Here is a 27,281-nt window from a genome sequence, read left to right as displayed (position 1 = left end):
TGAATGAACTGGCTTTTTGGAGCCCATTTCCTATGGAGAGATACCTTGCTCAGCCCTAGGTATCTAGGCTGGTCCTGCCTCAATGTGGTGATGGGACTGAATTTGACTCCTCATGGGAGGCCTTACTCTCTCTGAGGAGCAGATGGGGTGGGGGTGGGGTTGAGGGGAAGGTGGAGGTGGTGGGAAGAGGGGAGGGAGGGGGAACTGGAATTAGTATGTAGAAAATAAAATAATAAAGAAAACACATTCATGGCATGCATATCACTGCACATGATTCTACTAATAGGAAATTAAAGACAAGAACAAGCTTAACAGGCGATCCTTCTGTGCTTTTTACTAGTCTTCCTAGTCTGCAGTTCCTATAGTACTTACTAGGAAAAAGTTACAACAAACTTTAATCAAGTCATCTTATTTATACAGCAGGCCATTAATAAATAGTGTGTGGGTAAGTTCTAACTGGCTGTAAGTTACCAAGTAGGCATTTTTCTAAAATGGAATCCAGGAATCCACTGTAATGTATTTTCGGGTAACACTCATCAAGAATTAAGAGTTAATAAGAGCACACTTAAGTTTGGTGCAAACTTAATTTTATTAAACCTTACAATGCTATGGCATATCGCTTTTTTCATTGTGTGGCAATTTATTGGCTGGCATCTGGATACAGTACTTCTTTTAAAATAAAGATACACAACAAAAGGGAGAGAAGCTAGTTGTTTAGTGATACACAAGGGAAAAGAGAAGAAAGAAGATGACCAGCACTTCAAGTTTCCTTAGTTCCTAACTTTAAAGTGGTTCAGGTTCCAAGCAATGGTGCTGCCAACAAGGGTGTAAGAACACTAACTCCTCAACCAGCCCCTGCTGGGAACTACTTACAGGGATAAACACCTGCACATTCAGCTGAGGAGTTTTGCTGGACAATTTGATTTTAAGAAGCTAAATTTCAAAATACAACCTGAACAATTTCTCAACTTATAGTAAATGGGGCTTTTTGAAATATTACAAATTCTTTGTAAATGAGCAATCACCTAACTTCAAAATCATAAAGGGTACCAAATTATCTTGCTGATTGGGGCTTATGCTTGTCAGACTTAAGGATAAGAAAACAATGACATTTTTAAAACTGCAGTTCATTTGCCTTTAGGAAGGAGACTGGTATCTGAACAAAATAACCATTTCTCTTACAAAAAAATGATCAAAATTGTAGAACATCTGAAATTCAGAGGCATTTTTGGAGAAACATTGTTGAGATTTAAACATTAATACCAGTCAATACTATCATGCTACAATGTCCAGTTTAGTTTGATTCAAATGAATACAATTAGATCATTTCTTCACCATGGACAAAAACAAACCCACAAACTTGAGAATTTTATATTATTTGGTCTCACGATTTTCGGAGGAAGACCCTAACAGTTATGAGGTTGCACTCCTGAACCAACTTACTCTAAAATAAAATCATGGCTAATTTTGAGCTACTTAACAGCCTTTTCAAGAGCTCCCAATGGCATTTCTGGAGTGGGCAAACAGAAAAGGGAGAGCCACATCCTGACTACAATATAGCACTGGGTTTTCAAGACTAAGACCAGTTCTAAGTTATCTGTTCTTGAAGGAAGCCACTATGTGAAGACATCCTTATTTCATATGGGGTTATGAAATTCAAGTCCACCTGTACAACAGTGAGCCTTAGAATGAGACTTTTGCTAAGAACATGTAAGTCAGATTCTTTGGGCCAAGCAGGGAGGCAGATATTAAATCCCTTTAAGTCAAATTGTCATCTTTTACCCCAAAGTGAGATCAACCAATGATAATTCACCAAAATGGCCAAGTTTTCTTTTAAAAAAATAGTAGTTCACATATAATTTTTATACCATAAAATTAGAGGCAGATGACTTCTAAAGTTTGATATTTCTAGAATACCTGTCTAAATGGCATATTATTCTTATATATAGCAGCTCAAATATCATATCAGACTTGCCCAAAACAAATAAAACATAGTAAAACCTCTTCATCAAAGAGTTGAAAAGATCCCATTGATAACTAATCCATTCTTCCAATGGTAAAATTTAATTTAAAATGTAGTAAAATGAGTAAAGATACCTTTTAAAGAATTAAACCTCAATTGTTTAATGAAAAAGTCTAATGGTCTTTATTCACTACCCTTCATTACAAATTTTTACTGAATAAAGATGAATGCGATTGCAATGACAATTCTTTAAGTAACATTACATCAACCCTCAGAATAAAATGTCATCCCCTAAATCCAAGTGACCCAGATCACGAAGTTCACAGGTGAACTGACTGGTTTTCTAGAATCAATAAGGAGCATTTCATTCAGAACAATTATTTTTACTACATTTTTCAGGGCAATGTACCATTGTAAATTTTACTGAATACGGTAAAGTGCTGAGTGATTACCTGAATCTTTTGAATTTTCACTTATTTTTTCTTAAGTCAAAAGAGCCCTTTCTGTGGCATTAACAAATCTTTGATAGGAAAAAAAAATAAAGAGAGAGGGAGAGGGAAGAAAGAGCTGGGGGTAGGGGAAGTGGCTGGGAGGGGAAAGAAGGAAAGGAGGCGCTTTCATTAAGGGGACAGAAATCACTGTGCAATCTTTTGTGTTTAATAGGGCGACAAATAATTGAGATCAAAGTAATTCATGCACGTTATCTTTAAAAGATATACATAAACTTGAAGAAAAAAAAAAGAACACTGTTATTGACCTTTGATACTATGGCAGTAAATTGCATACTAAAATACCTTAATTATCTGAGATGCCTAGATCTGGCTTGGCAAGCATCATGCCACTGACATGCTTTAGCCTTTTTGTAACTAAAAGTGATCTGCAGTTCAATCACTGAATAGCCCAATGTGACTCATTAAGCTGTGTGATAAACTCTGAGGTTAAATTGAAGCAAATTCTCTATACCTAGTCACACCATCAGCACAAGCAGGACAACGCTGGAGCAGTATGAGAGGCAGGTCACTTTTGAAAGGTCTTCCTTTACTGCACGATATACTAAGATGACAGACCTAAATTCCAACTGGGTTAATGAGTTGTAATAGATTTGTTTCCCAAATTTAGAATATTAAAAAACTTCCTGTAGATTGAAGAAAGAAACCTCAGATGTGAAGAAACAAAGCAAAACCAAACAAAACATAAAATGAAAGCTTGAGCTTAACTTGCTTACCGGCAACTCTAAAAACTGACATGCTCTAAGAGTGCTCTTGTGACATGAACTCCGTAACTTAAGAAAACAGTGTTTTGAGTTGAAGTTGACCAACTGCTGCATAGAGAATATGCCAACACACAACAGTCCAGTTTAAGCCGGTGCATAGAGAAGATAAAGCACTTATGGTAACTGCAAATGGTGAACAAGTCCATAAGGTTTATGACCTAGCATGGATCCAAAGGTTCGGGGAACATTGTAGCCGAAATGGTTAGGGAGGAAAAAAAAAGTGGAAATGGGCAAAACTTGAAGACGGAAGAAGGGAGCCGGGTAGGATGACTTTCAACTGTATAAAATTCACAAACTAGTAAAGTATAAAGACATCACTGAAAACAGTTAACTCTGTCCCTAACACCCAACAGCCAACAAAACCAGAATGGCCTTTGGCAGACAGTTTTAGAAATTTGAATATGACATCACATTTCTCAATAATTCACAAACAATATATTATACGGTATATTTATATTAAATACTGGGAAACCAACCCTGCAAATTTGATGCTTACAATGCTTTAGCCAATGAGAGCACAATGATATCAAGCTAAATGAATGCTGGTGTTATCACAACAGTGCTCATTTATGAAACAACTGTTACCAAGTCGTGCTTTAACAGTGTTGAAGTACAGTTCGAATTATCATCTATGAAGTGAAACAAAGGTCTCTAGCTTTTCTGGGATATTCCCTTTATAATATATTCTATGATTCACGATGACACGAGCAGCAAGACACTGCAATGTGATATGATTTATGGGCTGGATCAAATTTTTAGCTATCTCCTTCTCGTCCAGTAAGTCACTAGCAGTTTGTTTGTGTAAGTTTGTGGCATCAAAATGTGCACCTGATTTAATAAGGAGATTCATGATGTCTGGATGGTTGTTCAGAGCAGCAATATGTAGGGGACTGTTGTCATCAGAGTCCCTGACGTTCACATCAGCACCACATTCTATCAGTATCGCAGTAACTTGCAGAGATGGAAACTTACAAACAGGGTACCGCCCTACACATGTAGTATTCTTGTCCACAGCCAGATGCAGAGGGCTGAAGTTATTCTTTCCTCTTGGATGCAGTTTAAGAAACCTGTAGATAGTCTGCTTTTTGAAATGGTCCTGTTCTAGAGTACACGGAACTTTTTCTAATAGGCAAATTAAGTGCAAAATGATGGAAAGAGCCTTATTCAACTGCAATGGGTCAGCTGGACACTGAGTTTGTTTGATAGCTCGCTCAATTTCAAGGACGCTTTTGCACAGTATGCCCATGAGGTCATCAAATGTAACAGTAGTACCCAGCAAGCCTTTAGCCCTGTCCTGTAGCATGAAGGAAAAGAGTTCTGCAAAAGACAGTAAGCTGCTGGCAGTCATTGGGCTTAAAGGGTCGAGATTACTCTGCTGCATATCCAAAGCATACTTCCATAGGTTGATGCATCGCTTAAAATTTCCAGAGTCGGCATATACAGCGCCCCTATATCTAATGTAGTAAGAGGTATCAGGATGAGAAGGCCCGAGAATACGCTCTCTAATTAACAGCGCTTGCATTCTCATCTCATCAGGATCAGCAATAAGGCCTTCTAATTCTTCTGCACTGTTTACCTCCTTGGCATAATCATAAGCCATTATTAGTGTCTGTGGAACTGGTTTACTAATTATATTAGTCCTATCACTGTACCTCATGTTCATTGCCTTTTTCCAGTATTTCAAAGCCCCAAGTAAATCTCTTTTTTTATCTACAAATGTAGCTCCCAGAAGCTCCAGAGCATTGATGCGTTCTGTCTTGCTGGTCTGGGCATGGTGTGTGAGAAAATCCACAATATTGGTGTGACCAGTCACACTTGCTGAAAGAAGAGGAGTCATTCCATAGCCATCTTTTTCCATCTTGGCACAATACATAAGCAGCATCTTCATGATGTCCAAGCTTCCAGATTCTGCACAATCATGCAATGCAGTGTTGCCTGAAAGAGAAAGAAAAGAACACACTTTGAAGGACCAAGCTATAATGTAACCCCCACAAAAAAGCACAGGCAACTCCAGCCAACCATAAGTAGAACATGCTATAATTACAAAGGAGAAAACAATTACCTTCAGCACCTAATATTAGTGTCTGATACACAGCAGGAGTAGAAGAAATACTTACAAAACTTCTTGAATAACTTGACTAAAATGAGTATGGAAAACAAAACAAAACCACCCACCCAAAGTCACTAGATAAAGCTTCCTTAATCAATGGCCCCTTGGCACTTTTCATTCATATTCAAATGAAAGTGATAGTCTCTGAACAAAAATGGATGAAATGAATTTAAGCCATTTGTAGCTTTGCTGACAGTCAATTTTCTGGGTCAGTTTCTTCATTTATAAATGGAGAATCTAGTCTTTAGGATCTAAGATTCTTCCACTTGATTTTAATAGTGAGCAATTTTTTTCAAAGCAACTGATTATCAAATGAGTTTTAACAGTTAAAGTCAAAATTTGTTACAAAGTATTCTCTCGTAGGAGAACACACACACACACACACACACACACACACACACACACACACACACACACACACACACACACACACACACACACACACACACGGAGAGAAAGAAAAAACATGGCCCATCAAGATAGCTTTGCAAGTAATGGCACTTGTTGTCAATCCTGATGAGTTCTATCCCTGGGCCCTACAGAGTTGAAGGAGAGAACTGTCTAGTTGTCCTCTCACTTCCTCCACACATATCATGGCACACACACACTGCCACCCCAATTACTAAATAAGTAAATGTCATTTAAAATGATTTTCTTTTTAGTTACACAAAGGTTGATCTTGTTTGATTTTCCACAATATCTTTAACTACTATATGAGTTATTTAGAATCTGTCTATTCTATCCCAGATTTCAGTGATCAACAACAAAGTACTGTCAACCAACCAGGGCAAGCAGAGGTTCTGATTACTGATTGTCATTTGTTTCAAATTCCAATTAAGCATGACTACTATGCCAAGTACATAAAAAAATGTAAATAGTCTAAGTTAGAATTCCTATTTTCATCCCCCCATAGGTGATTTAAGTTAAACTAAACAAACAAAAATGTGAGCCAAAAGAAAAGGCTTGGATGGCACTCTTTCCTGTTAAGAGTAATATAAAATCAAGAATAGGGATGCAACATCAGGTTCTTTTTGTTTGTTTGTTTGTTTGTTTTTGTTTTTTCGAGACAGGGTTTCTTTGTGTAGCTTTGGAGCCTATCCTGGCACTCGCTCTGGAGACCAGGCTGGTCTTGAACTCACAGAGATCCGCCTGCCTCTGCCTCCCAAGTGCTGGGATTAAAGCCATGCGCCACCAACGCCAGCCGCAACAAGTCAGTTTTAAATGAACTAAAATTCTGTATTTATTGAAAATTAGAATATGTGTATTTTGAATTCACCCATGTGCAGGCAAAAAAAAAAAAAAAAAAATCTGGCTTGAAGAGAGAAGAGGAGGCTCTTTTGTTTAGTAACAGCAGTGACAGGGTTCAATCCCTCAAGACTATGTACTGAGAGAGCCAGGCATGACATCTCTATTCCACTACCTGGAAAGCAGAGGTGGGAAGAGTGCAAACGCAAGGCCAGCCTGGTCTATGCAGACAATACCTTACACCTCAAATGAAACAATACTTTACTCATTTTCCATAGTCCATCTGTCCTTCCTTCATTTTTGTTTTTGCTTTGATACAGGTCAAAGCTATTCTCAAACTGTTGAGCTCCTTCTGTCTGTGCTGCCTGAATTTTGGGGTTACCGGTATGCACCATCACATCTAACAACAAATGTAATCTAAAACTTTGCTTGAAAGCACATAAGAGCCAAAAAGAGTAATCCAGGATGAGAAAGAAGACTACCAAAGTCTAGAATTGGGCAAAACTTCACAATGCTCTTAACTGGTTCTAAAAGACAGTTTACAAAAACAAACAAAAAGCAGGTCTGTTAACAGCCTTATACTGAAGTCTGGAGGAAATGCAGCCACAAACTATCGGGAAGTGAGCTTTGGAAACTCCCACACTTTAGGGTACAGTTCCACCAGGCAAAGGTGAACTACAAACAGATCAGCCATCATAGAAAAGTAAATCAACTTTTGTAAAATACTGAGGGTGCTACTATATGGACCCAAATACTAGAAGCAAATATTGATACCACTTGGAGGATGAGACTGCTACAGCAGAGCTCCAATCATGTGTGTCAATGTGTGGAAGCCAGCAGTGTCATTATCCTTCAGGTACTGTGATGGTTAATCTTGGTTGTCCCTTTGGCTGGACTGGAATCAATGTGCCTCTGAGCATGTCTGTTTAGGGAGATCTAAGCAGGGAGTCAGGATCCTCATTCCACCCCTAGAGGACAGCATCTTCTGGTGGCATCCCACCAGAGTGGTATGGAGAGGATGAGGGGAAAGCAGGCTAGGTTTTGCTGCTTGCTTTCACCCTTCGTTTGTGAGTACATCTATCTTCTTACTACCACTGCTACTGTCAGGCTGTGCTGACGCCAGAACCTAGTTTCTTCAGCCTTCCAAGATGGACTGAAGACCAGTAGCTCGATCTCCAGGAATCCTCCAGGCCTTCATTTCCAGATGGGAACTCCAGAGGCAATCCAGCTACCAACAATCCAGCTCTGCACACTAACAGCCACTGTTGAAGTATCCTGGTTTCTAAGACCATCTCCTAAAATACTGCTTTTGACTAATTTTCATGCTTTGGAATTATGGCTTTAGGCATGCTGACCTTTTGGCACTGTTCCCTTTGTCTCTTGTAGTCCTTTCCCATCTGTGATTTTTCTCTCTATATTTTCACCTGACCCACCTTCTCGTTCATAAAGTTTCTAGTCTGCTATGAGTAATCCATTTTTAAAAGCCACCCACTGAATTTTTTTAGTTGTAGAATGTCTGTTTGGTTTTTTGTAGTTTTCAGATTTCCCTTTAATATCCAATTTTTAAAAATCTCTTTGAATATGCTAAACTTCATATAAAATTTGTGTCAATAACTGTAAAGAGTAAATGTCTTACTGGGCTTTTTCATAGCTCTTGTGGTTTGTATGTTCTGGTTTTTCTTCTGTGTATTATATGATGACAACAAACAGTGATTTGAGGGAGCTGGGGAGAAAGTTCAGTTGGTAAAGTGCTTGCCCTGCAAGCAAGGAAATGACTTTGATTCCCAGAACCTTAGCAGAGACACTGAGTGTGATGGCACTCACTTGCAATCCCAGCACTACTGAGGGAGTAGACAAGCAGATTCCCGAGACTAGTCAGTCAGTCTAGCCTACTTAATACCTTCAAAGCTGTGGAGAGATCTTATCTCCAAAATTAAATGGAGGCACCTTTTATTAGAGTTGAGGGAGTGTGTATGTTTCATATATATGAAAACTAAGGTCAAACAGAAAAGCATTTAAACCACAGAAGTCTTCCCATTCATTCTCTGCTAGAAAGTAACAAGACCAACAGCAAGTTTCACTAGGAACAGAGTTGAGACACAATCACAGTGAAAATCCCTAACAGAAAAGAACAGCCAAATTAGATCCAGATCATGGATAAATAAAAATAACAAACTCTCAGATGCAGAAAACTAAAATACATATTGCTAGGAAAAGCCAAAATATTGTGGAGTATTTTTTTTTTTTTTTAGCAGAAGGAATAAGTTCATGGAAGCCAGAAGTGGGCATGGGCATAGATACACAAAAAGGGTAAATCTAAGTAAATATAACTTTCTCAACAATATCTTGTGGAAGTAATATACTTGGCATAAATATCACAAAAAATAAGGAGAACACTGCAGCTTGAGCGTCCTAAGTCTCACTGTTGGAAAGCAAGAGATGTATGCCAAAGTCCTAGCAAACAAGGGCAACCACTATAAAAACAGTGCAAGGATTGGAAGAAGTGTTGTAAAATGCTGATGTCTGGCTAATACACTCATGAACTCACTGCATTTACAATTACTTGCACAAGACCAACCTAACAAAACACTCCAGCAGGCAGCACTAACTAGCTCCAGTAGGTTATGGAGAAGGGAAGGGGGAGGGGACATGAAAGGACGAGGGAGACATGTTGGAGGTTGCCCAAAAATTAGCATAAAAATGATCAATAAACATTGTATAAAAGATTAAACTTTTAGAAGTGAAAAAACAGATTAAGTTCCACTTTCTATAGTATCCTGAAATTTTTTAATTTATATGACTTCTATTCCTAGTAAATGAAACATTTCCTCCTGTTGTACAAAAATTTTTTTTTTCCTTTTAAGAAAATTAATGAAAACCAGAATAGTAGCTCATGTCTTTAATTCTAGCACTCTGGAAGCAAGATCTCTGTAAGTTTGAAGTCAGCCTGATCTACACAGTAAGTTCCAGGACAGCTAGAGATACACAATGCCCTGTCTCAAAAAAGGAAAAGAAAAAATGACAAAAAAAAAAAAAAGCCCATCTATTTAAGACTGAGATTTAAGTCTATGTATAAACTATTAAGTCTATTTAAGTCTATGTATAAACTCTTTATAATATGATAGACAATTATTTGTTACATTTACTACCAGTCATTTAAGTGATAAATATACTGCAAAATGTTTTGTAGAAAATTACTATTCTACCCAAATTTAAACATCAAATCATTATGTTCTTTCTAATCATCTGGGTTAAGTTTACATGCCAAAGACCATGTTTTTGACAGCTATCATCACTAATTTTAAACAATATATCCCAATTACTACATATTTGACTCAAGAATTTCCTGTGTTTTATAGCTCTTAAAACACCCCCACAACATAATGATTGTACTTCCAAAAGATTTAGCAGGGTTACCTTATTATATCTTCTACTTTCAAAGTAAGAAACAATGAAAAACAGAATGCAATGTTTACATAAATGCTACCAAGCATCCTAAATCAAAATAAAGGTATTTGGGGGCTGGAGAGATGGCTCAGCAACTAAGAGGACCCTTCCAGAGGACCCGGGTTCAATTCCCAGCACCCACAACTGTCTATAACTCCAGTTCCGGGGGATCTGACACCTTCACACAGACACATATGCAAGCAAAACACCAATGCACAGGAAATAAAAATAATTTTTTTAAAATAGTTTAAAATAAAGGTATTTGACATTGAAATGTCATGAATTGACCTTTAAAGGAAAAAAAAAAGAGGAAAAAAGAAGCACTTTGTATTACATGACTTTCAATGGTTCAGCAAATTCATTTGAAGAAAAACAATTTCCCTTCACCAAACTCATAAAAAAAAAAAAAAAAGACTGGGCATTCTTTTAAAATTCAAGCTAGCTAGCTACTGGCATATTAAACATCAACTCAAACACTTTCTGTAGAAAGTTAGTATGTGACTATAGCTATGTAACTTCAAAAGCAGAGCAAAGAAAATTTAGAAGAATGAATAGGAGCCATATTCAATGGGATGCTTCAGCATCTTGCTGTGTGCTTATGTGTTAAAGCATGGTAATATTCCTTAAGAAGTACTTAGAGGGAGCATTTTCACTGATATAAATTTTAAAGACTCCTATAATTAACTAATAGCAAGCACATAAAAGAATCCATGCATATATGAAAGTTTGAGCCACACAATGGAGTCAGTATGTTTTTCAAAGTCAGTAACCCAAAATACTAGTGCTTGGGGAAGAATGGTTTTGAGGTTCAAGAATTCTCTGTATTCAGCACTTCCTGGTGATACGGAACTATAATTCCCCTACTTGAATAGAATGCAATTTTTAAACATAAATGCTATTAAGCATCCTAAATCAAAAAAGAGATATAGACATGTGTCCTACTATGCCCTGATGTTTAGTCTAAATTTGAATGAGCCAAAGTAAGAATATAGTATATATTACAATTAAGTCACAATTTTCATCCTTGGGAAAGTTCTTAAGCCATAAGCAGTATCTGTAAACCCTATAGCTTTTTCTCTGACCCACCACATGTATGCTGTGGTATCTATGCATCCACACATAACACACTAACACAAAATAAATAAAAATGTAATAAGGAGTTATCTTAAGTCAGATATTCAACTAATCTACAATGGAAAATTTTAAATCTTCAAAATAATCCCAATTGCTATAAAAACCACCATCAAAAATGAAAAAAATGATCCATAGAATGGGAAAAAATACTTGTAAATATATATCTGATAAAAGACTTGTATATTCAATACATAACTTTTGTTGTTGTTTTTCCCTGCTAAGGCAAGGTTTTTCTGTGTAACAGCCCTAGCTGTCCTGGAACCCACTTTGTAGACCAGGTTGGCCTCAAACTTAGAAACATCCACCTGCCTCTGCATCCCAAATGCTAGGATTAAAAGCATGTGCCAACGGGCCTGGCTATATAAACAACTTTTTTTTTTTTGGGGGGGGGGGTTTCCAGACAGGGTTTCTCTGTGGCTTTGGAGGCTGTCCTGGAACTCTTGTAAACCAGGCTGGTCTTGAACTCACAGAGATCCATCTGCCTCTGCCATCCAAGTGCTGGGATTAAAGGCTGCACCACTACCGCCTGGCATAAACAACTCTTAAGACTAATACAAAGGTTAAACAGGTCAATATAGAACATACAAAAATATATGAAGACACTAAGATACAGAAATGGCAAACAGATACATGAAGAAAGCATATGAATAGATACTAAACATTATTAGCCATGGGGAAAAATATGAACCAAAATCACAATTCTAGGATGGGTATTTATAAAAAGAACAAGTGCAGAAAAATTGGGCCCTCCTGTATCCTGAGGAATATAAACTATGCAACTGCTCTGAACAACAGCCTGTTACTTCCTCAAAAGTCAAACAATGACCATTATAACCCCAGTCTACTCCTGGCAACACATGTCTGAGGAAAATGAAATATACATCCATGGAATTTTTATACAAATGCCCATAATGGCATTACTCATAATGCTGAAAAATAAAACAATAAATTGCTCATCAATGGTCCTCAATCTGCCTAATGCTGAGACAGTTCCTCATGTTGTGGTGACTCCAACCATAAAATTATTTTGTTGTAACTTTGTAACTGTAATTTCACTAATTTTATGAATCCTAATGTAAATATGTTTTCTGATGGTATTAGGCTACCCCTGTGAACAGGTCACTGATCTATACAGAAGCACTATTATTTGATAATAAAATTTAAACCCACATGCTACAATTAAATGAACCTTTAACACACTATGCTAAGTGAAAGAAGCAAGTCATAAGAGACCATCTGTTCTACCTGTGCTTATACAACAAGTCTAAAACAGGTAGATTTGCAGGGACAGAAACTTAGTCATCACTTGAGGCTAATGCAGCAGACAATGAACATGGAGTTTGGGGCAGGATGATGAAAAGTTGCAGTAGTGGCTATATAACTCATTAAACACATTTTAAAAACCGCACTGAATTGTATACTTTAAATAAGTGAATTATATGTGAATTAGATCTCAATAAAGTTGTTTGAAAATCTAGTAACAATCAAAACACTTATTTTTCTGGCAAAACGTGTTTTGACTGACAGGAACAAAGACCATATTGTAGAATATGTGTCTGAAAATAAATAATTCATCTTTTTTCTTCAGCTTACTATGGTTGACCAATGACTCATTCTTCCTCAACTTTGTATCTGGGCTGAGTTTAGAAGTGATCTAGACAGGAGTAGGGATGGAACATGTGCACAAAAAGGCAGATTCCTTTACGCCTTTTGTAATTTCGCATGCACTGGAGGAGCTGAGAAATGCAGAAGTGGTTTAGAATATTGAAGGAGTACCAGAGGGTTCTCTGCTCTGTTTCCCCTCCCCATGTATATTCTATCATGGGAGATAATAAGAGGAAGGAAAAAATAAAATTAAAAATAAGTAACGACAAACTGCCATGACTATCATGTGCCCTCCCTTTGTTATCTGCTTCTTTGAGATACTGAGCAGAAACACACAGAAACTCAACACAAGCCAATGAGCTCACAACAAAATTACTTTATTGTTTCTATCTGCCAAAATAAGATGTATTCACAGAAGACTTGCTGTGAAGTAGAGATTTCAAGACTTAAATCCCTGGAGCTTAGGGAAAAGGACAGAAACCAGCTCTCATCTGTAAAAAAAACTCATTTGAAGACTGAAAATACCAATGTTACATCCAGACTTCATTATGATTCCCTTTCCAAGCTGATCTAATTCACAGGCTCTTATCTAACTACAGCTCTTCCCAAAGGGAAGGGAAAGGTGGAAGAGAGATGTTTGGACAGATATACACCTAGTGCCTTCTTAAACTGGGCCTTTCCACCTCTGTCTTCTATCACATTGCCCTAATACATCAAAGAAACCAATTGCTAAAATACCAGATTTCTAAATTTTATTTTAAGCAAAAAGATTTAACAAAGCACTGAAAAGCTGACCAAAATGAACACCATGAAGAGGCCATATATACCTAAACGCAAGTACATAAAACTTGGGAAGACTGTCTTGAGTTAATGGGGCTGCCAACAATTGGGAAATGGCAGACACATCCCATACTGTTCACCCTCACCAACCTCAGTTTAATTCTGTGAGAATTCAAAGTTTTAAGTTCAATCTCCAGAGAAAGCTAGTCACACAGTTATTTCTTATGAACTTAGTTTACACATCTTCTATAGCTAAAGTTCAAGTAGCAAGTCAAGTCTTCCAGATGAGACAAGCGGACAAAGGAAAAACAAGTTGGAAACAACTTGAAGATCCGCATTAAAAATGTTAATGACTTCAACTAGTAAATTATTTAACCAATACTAAACCAAATTAAAACCAGACACCAGAGCAAAATGAAGGTTTAGGTCCTTCTGTTCTGCAAGTAGGTGTGTCGAAGATAACCAATGGCTGGTAAATGTCCTCAAGTTCAAAAAACCAGAGAACTGCTTTCAACACAAGTGTTCAAGTACACTTGAAATAACCTATCTGCCACAACACCAAGTCCTACCCTAGTCTATTATCTTCAACAGTTTTTAATTTACAAAAGAGCGTTTACTAGTTGAGATTCCTATACACTTACAGTGTGGAAAAAGTATTCCTCCCATAGTCTCAATAAATAGCCCTGGTGATACCCAAACTTAGGATCCTCCCAACTTAGCCTCAAAAGTGCTAGGACTACAGATATGCACCACCACACAGCTAGGGCTTTAAAAAGAATGATAAAAATATGTGAGCCCCTGATGGAGCTACATTCACACTCTAAAATGTTTTTACTATGGGAGAGAATGGAACAATGCCTTGGGTTTGCTTTAAACTATTCAAAGATGACAAAAGAAATGTATCTTTTTTTAATATGGGTACACTGTAGTTTGACATATTCTCTTCAGCTCTGTATGTATGATTACCATACTAAAGAGCCAAAGACAAAAACCTGCCCAAATTAACAGTCTCAAAAATCTTTTAATACAATTATCTGTCACATAGATTTTACTTTTTTTCTGAATCCCTACCAAGTCTACCTACACTACTGATTTCTGTATAACCTTTTTAATTTATGGACCTATCCCCCCATGGAAGACTATAAAACATGGCTTGCCACAAAGAGCTTCTTACCTTCCCTCTCTTAAATCCAACTTAGTCATTTAGCAAGCCTACTTACCAAATACTGTGGACCAGATTCTTTCCCTAATATACAAGTTAAAAAAATATATGACGTCTCTGGCCTCAAACACTCACAGAATGCTCTAGTTATTTCTCTGCTGAAATGTTTCGCTGGGTTACTGTTTTTGTCAACATAACAGAGGACAACATTTCTAGGAAAAGGACCCTTAAGTCATTTGTGACAATGCTGCCATCAGATTGCCTGAAGGCAAGCCCACAGAACCTTTTCTTGGTTCATGATAGATGTGGGAGGACCCCTGGGCACATGGTCCTGGGTAGAAGAAAGCAAGCTGAGCAAGCCAATAAGCAGAGCTCTCCCACATTTCTTCAGCTCCTGACATGATGTGCCTTCATTATGGACTATAATGCAGACAAACTAGTTAAACCCTTTCCTCACTAAGTTGTTTTTGGTCATGATTACCACAACAATGAAAAGCAATCTAAGATACCACTGCATGACAAACAAAATTTAACTTTTTCTTTCTTTCTCCCCGTTTTTTTTATTTTGTTTTTTGAGACAGGGTTTCTTCCCTATGTAGTCTTTCCTGGCTTTGAGTTCTGGGATTAAAGGCATGCACCACCATAACTGGCTCAAAATTACATTTTTCTAACTGGTTTTATTGCTTGTTATAATCTAATGCCAAGTGCCTTTTGGTCCCTATGCATATACCTACTTCCCAATTCCTGGATTCTAGAGACATTTTTCTCAATGTGCCTCTCCATATCATTTCCTAAGCCTGAAAAACTATCAAAAACTTTAAACACAGCTCAACCCACCATCATTTCAAGAAACATTTATTTTTAAAATTCTGTATCTTATAAACTATACTCATTTTAAAAAGAATTGTGTATGTATGTCTAAGAGGTGTTTGTAGGTAACTGCAGAGGCCAGAAGACCCTATCAGATCTCCTGGAGCTACAGTAACAGGTGGATGTGACCCGCTCAACACAGGTCTGGAGTCAAACTGAGGTCCTCTGAAAGAGCAACAACCACTCTGAACTAGTGATCTATCTATCTCCCTACATTGTGTCTGTCTCCACAAAGCACTTCTAGTCAGTGCACACCCATTTAGCAGCCGTAGCTCAGAGCCTCCAAAGTGCCACAATAATTATCTCATTACCAAATTACTTCATCACCTTGAATATCTAAAATGACTGACCTATGAGTGAAGATATCATGTCTTCTAAGCCCAATCTTCAACCCAACTAGAGAGCTGCTCCTACTGGTCTGTAGTACCTAATCAAGCACTCTGGCCTACTGAATTCCCAGTTTGGACACAAAAGCAGACATCAAGGGATTAAGTAACTTCACTTAAGAGCTGCAAAATCAAAATTCCAAGCATAAACAAAAACAATCTCAAATGAAACAGAAGCTAAAGTTGACTGTAAATGTGAAGTGCTAACTGGCAGTTCTGGGGATTAATATAACCTCTTCAGATTTGGAGGTCATTAGTTTTAAACAGGAACCAACTTGTCTCAAAAATCAACTGTTGGGCCTGGAGAGATAGCTCAGTGGTTAAGAGCACTGGCTGCTCTTCCAGAGGACCAGGTTCAATTACCAGTACCCACATGGCAGTTCTCCAGTTCCAGGGACTCCCACACCCTCACATAGACAAATGTGCACATAAAATAACAATAAATAAATAAATAAATACTTTTAAAAATCAACTGTTATAGGGCTAGAGAGGTGGCATGGTGGTTAAGAGCACAGGTTGCCCTTCCAAAGGATCTGAGTTTGGTCCCCAGCACCCACATGACAGCTCAAAGCTGTCTGTAACTCTAGTCCCAGAGGAATCCAACCCCCCTTTCTGGTCTCCACAGGCACAGCAAATACATGATAGAGACATAGAGGCAGCCAAAACACCCATATGCATAAAATAAAGATTAAAATTTTTAAAAATCAACTGTTATGTTAAACTAGCAATATACTCCTGAGTATTTGAAATATTTTCTCCCCTTATGGAATATTATAGGACAAGAAGGAACCTACTGTCCCTTAGGAAGTGTGTTGTTAGGGTAAATTTTTTTCCCATTCATCTAATAGTATCTCTTATGAAGCTATCTCTAAGATCAAACCTTAAAGGCAGAGAATCAAGAACAGTAATCTTGTCTTGCTCATCTTTAGACAACCTAAGTCTAACAGCCCAGTGGCATACTGAGGGACTTAAGTGCCTTTCAGCTAATGAATGAATTCTACCTTCCATTTAAATATATTCAAAAATACCAACAGCCTGTTAAAAAGTAACCAGAAAAAGTTTAAGTAATAGTTACTTGTCAACTACTTGTTAAAAAGTAAAGGAATAAAGGACTCTCATGTGTTTTAAAGTAAGACCAAACATAACCTATTGGTATTATTTTTCAGAGTATTTCCACATACTGTTATAAGAAACTGGGCCAACGACGCAGCTCAGAAATAGAGCACCTGCCTAGCATGCATGAGACCTTGGGTTCCCCATCACTACTAAAAAGAAAAACTGTTCTATTCTACACCCAGTCTAAGCATTTATCACTTTTAAAGTAGAGCTAAAAATTGGAAGAAAATCCTTCTTCACTGCTAAGTCAGGTATGATACTCTTCCAGCTCTCTATCAGTTTTAAGTGGTTTCTGCTTTCTGATTACCAATGACTTCCCCTTCCCCCATATTCTCACCCAAAAATTTAAGGATCAATCAAAGAACAATTATCAAAGAATCAAAGCTTCAGGATCAGAGTACAGGCAGTTGAGAGTGTGTATATTGGAATCTGTCACCAATATTCATAAAGAATCATGGTCCAAAAGAAGTGGCTTCACAAAAAGGTTAATACAGTACACACAAAATGATAAAAATCTGTGTATGTTTTTAAAATTGAAGGTATCTGAAACAACATTTGGTATAACTCTTTCTCTACTTGTCTTATTTTGGGGGATGGGAGGGTTAGGGTTAGGGTTTCTCTGTGTAGCCCTTGTCCTGAAACTAGCTCTGTAGACCAGGCTATCCTCAAACTCAGAGATCCACCTTCCTCATCCTCCTGACTGTTGGGATTAAAAGCGTGTGCCACCACCACCTGACCCTACTTGTCTTCTTAAAAACACATTATCAGATGTTGATACCAAAGAAAATATGACTCAGACTTAGCAAATCACTTGGCAAAAGAGTGCATAGACCCTCACATACAAAGCTGTGATAATGTGATGAGAATGGCAATGAGAAGGGAAGCATTCCTTTTGTATCTACAGAGGTATCTACATCATTTAGAAAATATACTGCAAAAGATATCAGTACTCATCTCTCCACTGACTTAAGAATTTAAAACATACCCAATTTGACTTCAACATCTGGCTTTATCAGTAATATGGACATTATTAAACTGATAAAGCCTCACCAAGGTATCATATCTTTTTGCCATCCCCCACTTCTTTTAATGATCTTGAAGCACTTCCAATAGTGACATGATAAACATTCTTCACTAGGATTAAAAAAAGTCTAGTCTTTTAACTCATCAACCTACCTGTAAAAACAATCAAAGCAGCAACAAAACATACTGACAAATGCTTACAAAAACACTTTTTAATAATCAAAAACTCAGAATCAGTGTAAAGCTCCATTAGAAGAGTATACTATACAGTTCTTTTTTTTTTCCTCTCTCTCTCTTTGAGACAGAGTTTCTCTATGTAGCCTTGGTTGTCCTGATCTTGCTCTGTGGATCAAGCTGGCCTCAAACTCAGATCTTCCTGCCTCTGCCTCCAAAGTGCTAGGATTAAAGATGTGCACCACCATTGCGAGGCAAGGATGCAGTTCTTGAAGCAAAATTACTTTGAGATTTCATATTATACGCATCAGAATGGCTAAGATCAATAAAATAAATGATAGCTCATGCTGGTGAGGATACAGATTAAGGGGAACACTCATCCATTGCTAGTGGGAATGCAAACTTAAACAGCCATTATGGAATCAGTGCAGCGGTTCCTGGGGAAGATGGGAAATGACCTACCGAAAGATCCATCTATATATATACCACTCTTGGGCTTATACCCAAAGGATGCTTCATCCTACCACAGAGACTCTTGCTCAACCATGTTTATTACTGCTCTATTCATAACTGCCAGAAATTGGAAACAATTTAGATGTCCCTCAACAGAAGAATGGATAAAAAAAAAAAAAAAGAAAGAAAAAGGTGGCACATTTACACAATGGAGTATTATTCAGCTATTAAAATAAATTAACCATGAAATTTGCAGGATGGAACTAGAAAAAAAAAATCATTCTTAGTGAGGTAACTCAGACACAGAAAGACAACTATGGTATGTATTCACCTATATGTGCATATTGGCTGTTAAATCAATGATAGCCAAACTACTATCCACAGAACCACACAAGTTAGGTAGAGTGTAAGGGACTGGTGGAAACACTAAATCTCATTAAGAAAGGGAAATGGAATGATAGCTATGGATAGATGGGTGGACTGGAACAGGAGAATAAAGTGGGTAAGGAAGAAGAGGATGGGGGGATGGAAAGAGACAGCTAAAATTAAGGGCCATTTGAGGAGTAGTATGTAAACCTAATACTGTAGAAGCTTCCTAAAATATATACATATATGAAGGCAAGGTAAATGAAATAGTCAAAAAATGGGGAAGACAGCCCCAACTGACCATCTCTTGTCACCAAATGAAGCTTCCAGTACCAAGATGGTATTACATCTGAGATGTTGGTGAAAAGGGGTCCAATAGGAATCTCCAAACAACCCAGGCTGTTGCCAAGACTCTATGTTGCTCTCCACAAAGTGATAGTAAGGCCCCATTGCTGAAGACAACACCTACACAATTCACTAGACATGGAGAAGTCAGCTGGTACCTCTAAGAGTCTTCACTCCTATATTCTAGCATCTTTGGTACCAGAAGGTACTATGCACTCTACCAAAAGAGAAATGTAAACACCAAGCCAGCTACTAACAGTTTGATCTACAATGGTGTCCTGCCTGCAATAAATGCTACTACAATGATGGCACAAAGCTTGTGGAAGTAACCAACCAATATCTGATTTGACTTAAAGGTCCAATCCATTCGATTGAACCCATACCCAACACTGCTTGGGTGACCATGAGTCTGAGACTAGATAGCCCAGAGACCTAGGGTAAAACCAAATACTACTGTCCTTGACTCCTAATGATATTCTGCTATACTCATGTGTCAGTACCTTGCTCAGCCATCATCAGAGATGCTTCCTTCTGCAGAAGGAAAGAAATACAGAGACCCACAGACAAACATGCAGAGTGGGAGACCTTGGAACACTCAGCTCTAAACAGAATGTCTCCACCAAATCCTTCCCTTCAAGGATCAGGAAACCTCAGGGCTGAGGAGATAGAAAGAGTGTAAGAGCCAGAGGAGATGGATACAAGCAAGAAAACAAGGGCCTCTAAATCAACATGACGGATCCACATAAACTCAGAGGCAGCACACACAGGTCTACACCAGGTCCTCTACATATATATTGTGACTTTCAGTTTAGTGTTTTTATGGGACTCCCAAGTGTGCAAGTGGGTCTGTTTCTTGTGCCTTTTCTTGGCCTCTTTTCCTTCTACTTATTTGTTCTTGTCCAATTCCAGTGTATTGGTTTTCGTTTTACCATAGTATATTATATTATTATTCCTTTAGAAGCGTGATTGTTTTCTACTGAGACAGAAGGGAGTGGATCTGGATGGGAGGGGAAGTAGGTAAGAACTGGGAGGAGTGGAAAGAAGAAAACCATAATCAGAACATAGTATGTGAGGAAAAAAAATCCATTTTTAATAAAAGGAAAAGTTTTTAAAAAGGAAAAACATTAAAGGAATTGTATATCCTGCAGTATCAACTATCTTGACAAGATTTAATTATTTTATAAAAATGAACAAGCATATCTATCTCATTAGTGTACAAAAAAGAGTGTGCTAAATTCTTGAAATTATGAAGCTATGATTAAGAATTTTAAAAAAACTTCCTAATCTAAAAAACGGGTTATAGAACAAGATATAAAATAAAACTGCATACACACATCAGCACAAAATTTGGAAGGATTGTCTGAGTACTAGGATTTTTTTTTTTTAAAGATTTTACATTTGCTCTGAAAAACCTCCAAAAGAAATCTCAATGCTATTGAATCATTTTCATAAGACCCTTTTAGGAAAAAAAAAAATAATGTTATAAACATGCTCAGAAACGATACAGTGCCCCACAGCATGGTTTGCCTTCTGTCACAGCACATACTCTGCTTCATACTATAGTTATTCTCACAGAAGTGTGCTAATACACATTTTTCAAGAATATTCACATCAGGATTATTTATCCTAGCCCAGTCCTAGATCAACTCATTATATACATTCAATGAAAAATTATATCAAACAAGAATGAGCCAGACATGTTTGTTGAAATCAAATGACGTTATGAGTAAAGAGTAAGATGCACTTGTGTGCACACAGACACACAAACACCCACACCACACATTCGATCACAAGCACTTGCACACACACACACACACACACACACACACACACACACACACACACACACACACACTCACTCAGGGGTGGGGGTGTTAACCAACAGCAAAAGCAAAGCAAGGAGGGAGGGGTGCAGCCTATCTCTAGGATTGTGGTCTTCTACAGACGTTGGGAATGCAGGGGTAGTAAGACATTTTTCACTGTAAGCAATGCAAGCCAATATATGATGTTTGAAAAATTCTTCACCTGATTTATGCTACTGTTAAATCTTAACAGCTACTGCTGTGCAGATTTACTTAAGATCTTCAGGTTATCAAACTCTGCAGAGAAAGTCTCTTTTAAAGGCCTGAAGAATTTCTAACCCACCGATGTGAAAGTTATACTTATCTGCAAACCTAAGCTCTTCCTGACAAAGGTCCTTAAATTGTTACTAACAAATCCACAGTAGTCCTGGTTTAGCTTTTTCAGCCCTGTGCAGGTCTTTAGAATCCATTTTCTGTCTTACTGCATTTAATACATGTTCTACATAAAAGGATTTTCTATTGGCCACAAATAAGTGGAATGGAGAACAGATATCCCTTTCAGATTTAATCCTTTCAAGGCAGTGTGGTCTAGCCTTCTATGACGGAGTAACAAATAAATGTCCACCTAGAATAAATAAGATGGTGACTTACTACTCCAAAGTGATTCTAAAAAAAAAAGTTCAAGAACAATATATTGAATTTCACTTTACTTCCAAATGGATCAAATTATAAGCCAGAAAGGTTCAGTTCACTTGCCACTAATACGCTCTGTAATCTTAGGGAAGACAGAGAAAATGCTGTTTAACATAGTGTCTGGAATTGTCTGTCACATTTGCTTAATGCACTATCAACTAACAGAGTCAAGTAAATACTGGAAAGGTTACCTAATAAACACAGTTTATTAGGCCTACTCAGCAACGTTGCTAAAAATTGTTATCAAACTTCCTGAAAATAAGAGGCAAGTCACTTAAAAGAAAAAAAAAAAAGCTGAACTCACCTTTAACACTTTTTCTATTAACATCTGCCCCCTTTTCAAGTAAATACTGAGCAATCTCTTTGTGTCCTTTGTAGCATGAAATCATCAAGCATGTATGCCCATGTCGGTTGGACACCTCCAAATCGGCTTTGTGTTCTACAAGGTACTTCACAATTTCCAAATGGCCATCGAAGCACGCAGCTCGAAGAGGAGTTGAATTGGTTAAAGTCGTGTTGTTGACAGACGCTCCGTGATTTAACAAAGACTGGACAACCTTCAGATGCCCTGCTGCAGAAGCGGCCCATAAAGGGGGGGCCCCCTCGATGGTTTCCCCATCGAAATTGACAGAGCCCCCGACTTCTATGGAAGCACTGCACTGCTCTAGAAGGAACTCCACCATGTCGAGGTGACCATACCTAGCAGCCATCAAGAGTGGTGTGGCCCCATTTGTTTTTTCCGAGATCAAGGAGGAAACCTCCTCTTTAGATTTGCTAGCCAGCAACTTGGTGAGGAGCCGGAGTTTGCCATCGCGCGCTGCGTTAAACACGGCTGTCTTTAGATCCATTTATGTCCAGTCGGGAGGCTGAGCTTTATTTATCCTTCAAAGCAAAGCTCCAGCTTAACTCTCCACGCAGGCAAGTTACAGGAGCCAAAGTTCAATGTTAGTCACCGCGCCCCAGAAACGGATATAAAACCATCCAGAGTATATTCAGTTCTATCGCATTCCAACATCGGAGAAGCAGAGCACCAAACTAGAAATTAAAAAAAAAGAAAGAAAAAGTAGCAGTTTATAATTTTCCGTACAAGTAAAGGCAAAAAACACGATTTAGACTTCCCTATTTCCTAATTGGGGGGGAAGAAACAGAGAAAAGGCCATACTTTAGGAACGACTGTCCCTCTTCCCTCAAAAGAGATGCGAAAGGAAAATACAAAAGGGTTCTCACAGAGACCACACTGTTTCGGAGGGAGGCAGTTTCTCCCCATGTGCGGAAAATGAAACACTACAGGCAATCGGTTTCCTCGTGTCCGGCTCTAGCCAGCCCAGCTTTGTTCTGGTTTGGCTTTCGCACACGCCCAGCGAGTAACCGACAGAAGCAGGAGACGCGGCGGCGGGTTCAGAAATGTTTGTTTCGTGCATCTGCAGAGAACCCGCCAAGGGCGCGAGGCTGGAAGGCCTCATGGTGGCCAGGATGGGTTTCGACAGGGAACAAAAAGGTCAGACGCACCAACCCTCGGCCCGCTCAAGCTAAAACCTCGCGGGAAAGGCTTTTTTCCCTTCAAACTACGTGAGGCGCTCAGGAAATCCGGCCGCCTTCCAGCCTTTAACTTCGCCCCCGGCGGCCGCAATCGCCCTGTCACCTTCGCCCCCCACCACTCCAGCCGGTTCCCGGGCCCCGCGGCCCACACGACCCCGCCGGCGGCCTTCCGCCCCGACGCCCTCTCCCGCCCAGGCCTCCCCGCCGGGCCCCAGGCCGCAGCCACCACTACCTGCCCCGGGGCTGGTACTCCCGCCGTCCGCTGCTCCGGCTCCCGCCGCCCCTTCAAATGGAAACCGTTGTCCCTGTCGCCTGGACTGCCCCGCTCCGCCTGCAGCCGCACAGCTCCTCCATGCCCCGCGCCCCACAGGAATGAATCCGGCCGCGCTGCTCGCTCCGCCCCGCCCCGCGGAGCTGTCTGCACCCGCCCAGCCAGGCCGTTCGAGATGCAGCGGCTGCCGCGGCCGATGGTGTAATGGGCTGCAAGCCCGGGGGCCGGACAAGCCAGTGCACTGCTTCACATTACTGACGCCGCAGCCGCGCCATTGGGTCGAGGGAGGGCGGCGGCCGCCGCCAGCAACCGCCTAGGGGCGGGGCAGGGCAGGGCAGCGGGGGCGGGGCAGTGGGGAGGGGGCGGGGCCTGCGCGAACACCCCCCCCACGGAGGATGCGCCTGCGTGCTACGGGAGAGGCGGGAGCGCGCCGTAAGAGGGGGCGGGGACCTGAGACAGCGCTCCGGAAAATGCGCCTGCGTGCTACGGAAGAGGCGGGGCTCCCTGAGAGGGGGCGGGGACCTGAGAGGGCTACCCGGAAGACGCGCCTGCGTGCTATTGGCGGGGCGGAGCACCCTGAAAGGACGATCGGGCGCCCAGAGAGCGCCAAGGAGAATACGCCTGCGTGCTGCGGGAGAGGCGGGGCGTCCTGGGAGGGGGCGAGGGCGGGAGAGGAAGACGCGCCTGCGTACTACGGGCAGGGGCGGGGCTGCGCCGTCCAGCCTTTAGGTGGGCTCCCTGAGAAAGTGGCGGATCTCCCGTGTTCTGTATTTTCCTATTTCCTCTCAGCGCCCTGTAAAGTCTCAGAATATAGCTCTGGAACACCCAGTCTTACTGTCCCACTTATTAGAACATCAGACCCATCCCTTCTGTCCTTCTGTTGATGAGCTGAGAATATACCGAGCTTGTCCAAACAGAAACTCCAGACATTTCCAAAAATGAAACTCACTTTGGAACTGGCCAAACTGATTTTCTCTTTCTTTCTTTCTTTCTTTCTTTCTTTCTTTCTTTCTTTCTTTCTTTCTCTCCTTCCTTCCTTCCTTCCTTCCTTCCTTCCTTCCTTCCTTCCTTCCTTCCTTCCTTCCTTCCTTTTTTTCGCCGTGGGGTTTCTTGGTTCTTCTCTCTTGGCTCAATCTTGATCTCTTGGTCCTCAGCTCCTTTTTTGGTCGGCTTGCCCTCTCTTCTCTTCCTCTTGCTTTTCCCACCGCAATCCCCAAGCATGACCAGGTTAAGTCTGAACCTTCCAGATGCCTCTGGCTGTAGGGGACTAGGTGCTAAGTCCTCAGTTGGGACTTGACAGTATATAGCTCTGTGTGTGTGTGTGTGTGTGTGTGTGTGTGTGTGTGTTGAACTGCTGATCTGTTTGCCTTTATGTCTCGTCTAGTTTTTACGATCTTAAATAATAATTTTGAAGAGGGACACATTGGCCAAGGAAATCAGTATATATACTTATCATTAGATCCTCAAGTTTGAAGTTAGCCCAGCTTGATGGTGCTGGTCTTTAATCCCAGCACTGGGGAAGCAGACACAAGTGGATCTTTGTGAGTTCAAGGCCAGCCTGATTTCCATAGCAAATTTGAGGCCAGCCAGCTACAAAACAAAACCCTGTCTCAAAAACAAAACTAGTGTGATTAATAGTACTAAGAAGACAATCTAAGATGATTCACCTGTAAATATTAAGAGGACAGGTCACAGCTTCTTATTCTTGACCCAATGAAGCCTAACTTCTTGAAATAGGTCTCTCCTGTAAGATGATGTAAATAAGTTTACCATAAGATGATCTATAGTTTACATAGTTATTGGTCTGAGTGTGTTTCCTCAAAATAGGGTTCCTGTATTTGGGGCCGGGGTGGGGTTTAGACTGGTCTTCAACTCAGAGATCCTCCTGCTTCTGCCTCCCAAGTACTGAGATTAAAGGCATGGGCCATCACTGCCTCCATAGGATTCTTAAAAGATAGGCAGACTCTTAGTTTTAAGGCCAATTCAGGTTTCTGGACCTTCAATTTATGTCTGTACTATTTCCTAAAACCTATGTGCTGGTAGAGAAATGCATTCAATGTGTCTTGCTAGTTCATTTCCCAGCTCTTTTCCAATAGCTTCATCTTTCCCAATATATGCAAAAAAATGATTCTCAGGGAGTAAAAGATACGCCTGATATATATATATATATATATATATATATATGTGTGTGTGTGTGTGTGTGTGTGTGTGTGTGTGTGTGTGTGTGATGCATTACTCTGGAATGGAAGTAACTCAAGGAACTTTGACAGTTCTTCATCTGTTAAAAGTATTGAGGTGATGAGGTGACTGGTAACTGATGATCCTGTTAAATGACATCCAAATAGTTGCTTTCAACAAGATATGCTTTAAATCACAGGAAATAGGTATTCATACTACATCTTAGAGAGTTCGGTCAGTCTGCCATACCACAACCAGGGGATGCTGTCTCCTGCAAAACTTCACTTGATGTTTTTGTTTTGTTTTCATTCTTCCTAGCACATATATGTAAAATGATACAACAAAGCTTCTCAAATTCACTGGGTTATCCTTTTGATTTTTTTGGGGGGGGCAGTCTATATGATCTATAATTGGTAGCATATTTCTTCTACATTATTCTGAGACTTTTCAATTATTTGAGTCCCCTGGCAGCTTTTGTTTGAACCAGAAGCATTAATTAAGCAATCTGCACAGTATTGGTAAACTTTGTTAACAAGGTATAATTTGGGGATAGGACAGATGAATCACAAATACCTCTAGTTCTTAGTAACTAACTGGGCAACAGACCAATTTTGGAAAGCATGAAAGAATCCCACTTCCCTGATTTCAAGAAATTTATAGTTTGAAGGCTTGGGGTAAGTTTAGTGATAGAACAGTTAGTTCTGCATGTGGGATGCATGAGGCCCTGGCAGAGCTGGGAGAGAGGAGAACAGAAAGGTGGGGTGGGTGAGAACTTATTGTGGGCTATTTCTAGCTATTTCTAGCAAGCCAGTCATAGTTTGTAAGCCTTTAATCCCAGCCCTTGAGAGGCAGAGGCAATCAAATCTCTGTGAGTTCAAGGCCAGCCTGGCCTACATAGTGAGACCCTGTCTCAAGATAGATAGATAGATAGATAGATAGATAGATAGATAGATAGATAGATAACCAATGCAAAACATATACATAAACAACAGTGAGAATCCACCACACAAAGTTTCTAACCAAATTCTGAGGCAAATCTGGGAAGGAGATAATGGTTAAGCTGAACCTTAAACAACTAGTAGGAACAAACCCAGCTGCAAGGCCAGAGGAGAAGCAAAGAAACACAATTCTGAAAGCAGAGAGCAAGAGAACCCCTGAGGTGGCCCCTTCTCTATTTCTTCTTCCTCTCCATGCAGTGGTACCCCAAGCTAGCTCTGAATGCACCAAGGCATTCAGACTCCCCTGACTCCCCTCCCTCAAGTACACGTTAATAACCCATTTCTTCTCTCTGCAGTTTTTAGTAATGCAGCCTGATTAAAGAGCTTATGAACCCCAAATTACCTTAA

At 39.7% G+C, this 27,281-nt stretch overlaps 1 protein-coding gene across 2 annotated transcripts; it reads right to left on the bottom strand.

The window, feature by feature from the left end:
• Positions 1 to 570: 570 nt before the first annotated feature.
• Positions 571 to 23,857, bottom strand: Fem1c (fem-1 homolog C). 2 transcript variants are annotated; one of them, XM_027400860.2, is made up of 3 exons: positions 23,719 to 23,857; positions 22,252 to 22,982; positions 571 to 5,171 (listed from the first exon to the last, which is right to left on the bottom strand). In XM_027400860.2, exons 2-3 carry the CDS (start codon positions 22,793 to 22,795, stop codon positions 3,862 to 3,864), a joined length of 1,854 nt encoding a protein of 617 aa, XP_027256661.1. In that variant the 5' UTR covers positions 22,796 to 22,982; positions 23,719 to 23,857; the 3' UTR covers positions 571 to 3,861. The 2 variants fall into 2 exon arrangements, with proteins under 2 accessions (XP_027256661.1, XP_035296044.1); XM_035440153.1 differs by lacking the exon at positions 23,719 to 23,857 and adding an exon at positions 23,175 to 23,492.
• Positions 23,858 to 27,281: the final 3,424 nt, after the last annotated feature.

Source organism: Cricetulus griseus, chromosome 2, assembly GCF_003668045.3.
Source record: "Cricetulus griseus strain 17A/GY chromosome 2, alternate assembly CriGri-PICRH-1.0, whole genome shotgun sequence".
NCBI lineage: Eukaryota > Metazoa > Chordata > Mammalia > Rodentia > Cricetidae > Cricetulus > Cricetulus griseus.
This window is presented reverse-complemented; position numbering and strand designations above follow the sequence as displayed.

What these genes read in the sequence shown, in the direction of transcription:
- Fem1c (XM_027400860.2), bottom strand. Translation starts at nt 22,795, where the DNA reads ATGGATCTAAAGACAGCCGTGTTTAACGCAGCGCGCGATGGCAAACTC. An exon ending in TAATAGAAAAAGTGTTAAAG is followed by an intron (nt 5,172 to 22,251) that starts GTGAGTTCAGCT and finishes TTTCTCTTTCAG; the next exon opens with GCAACACTGCATTGCATGAT.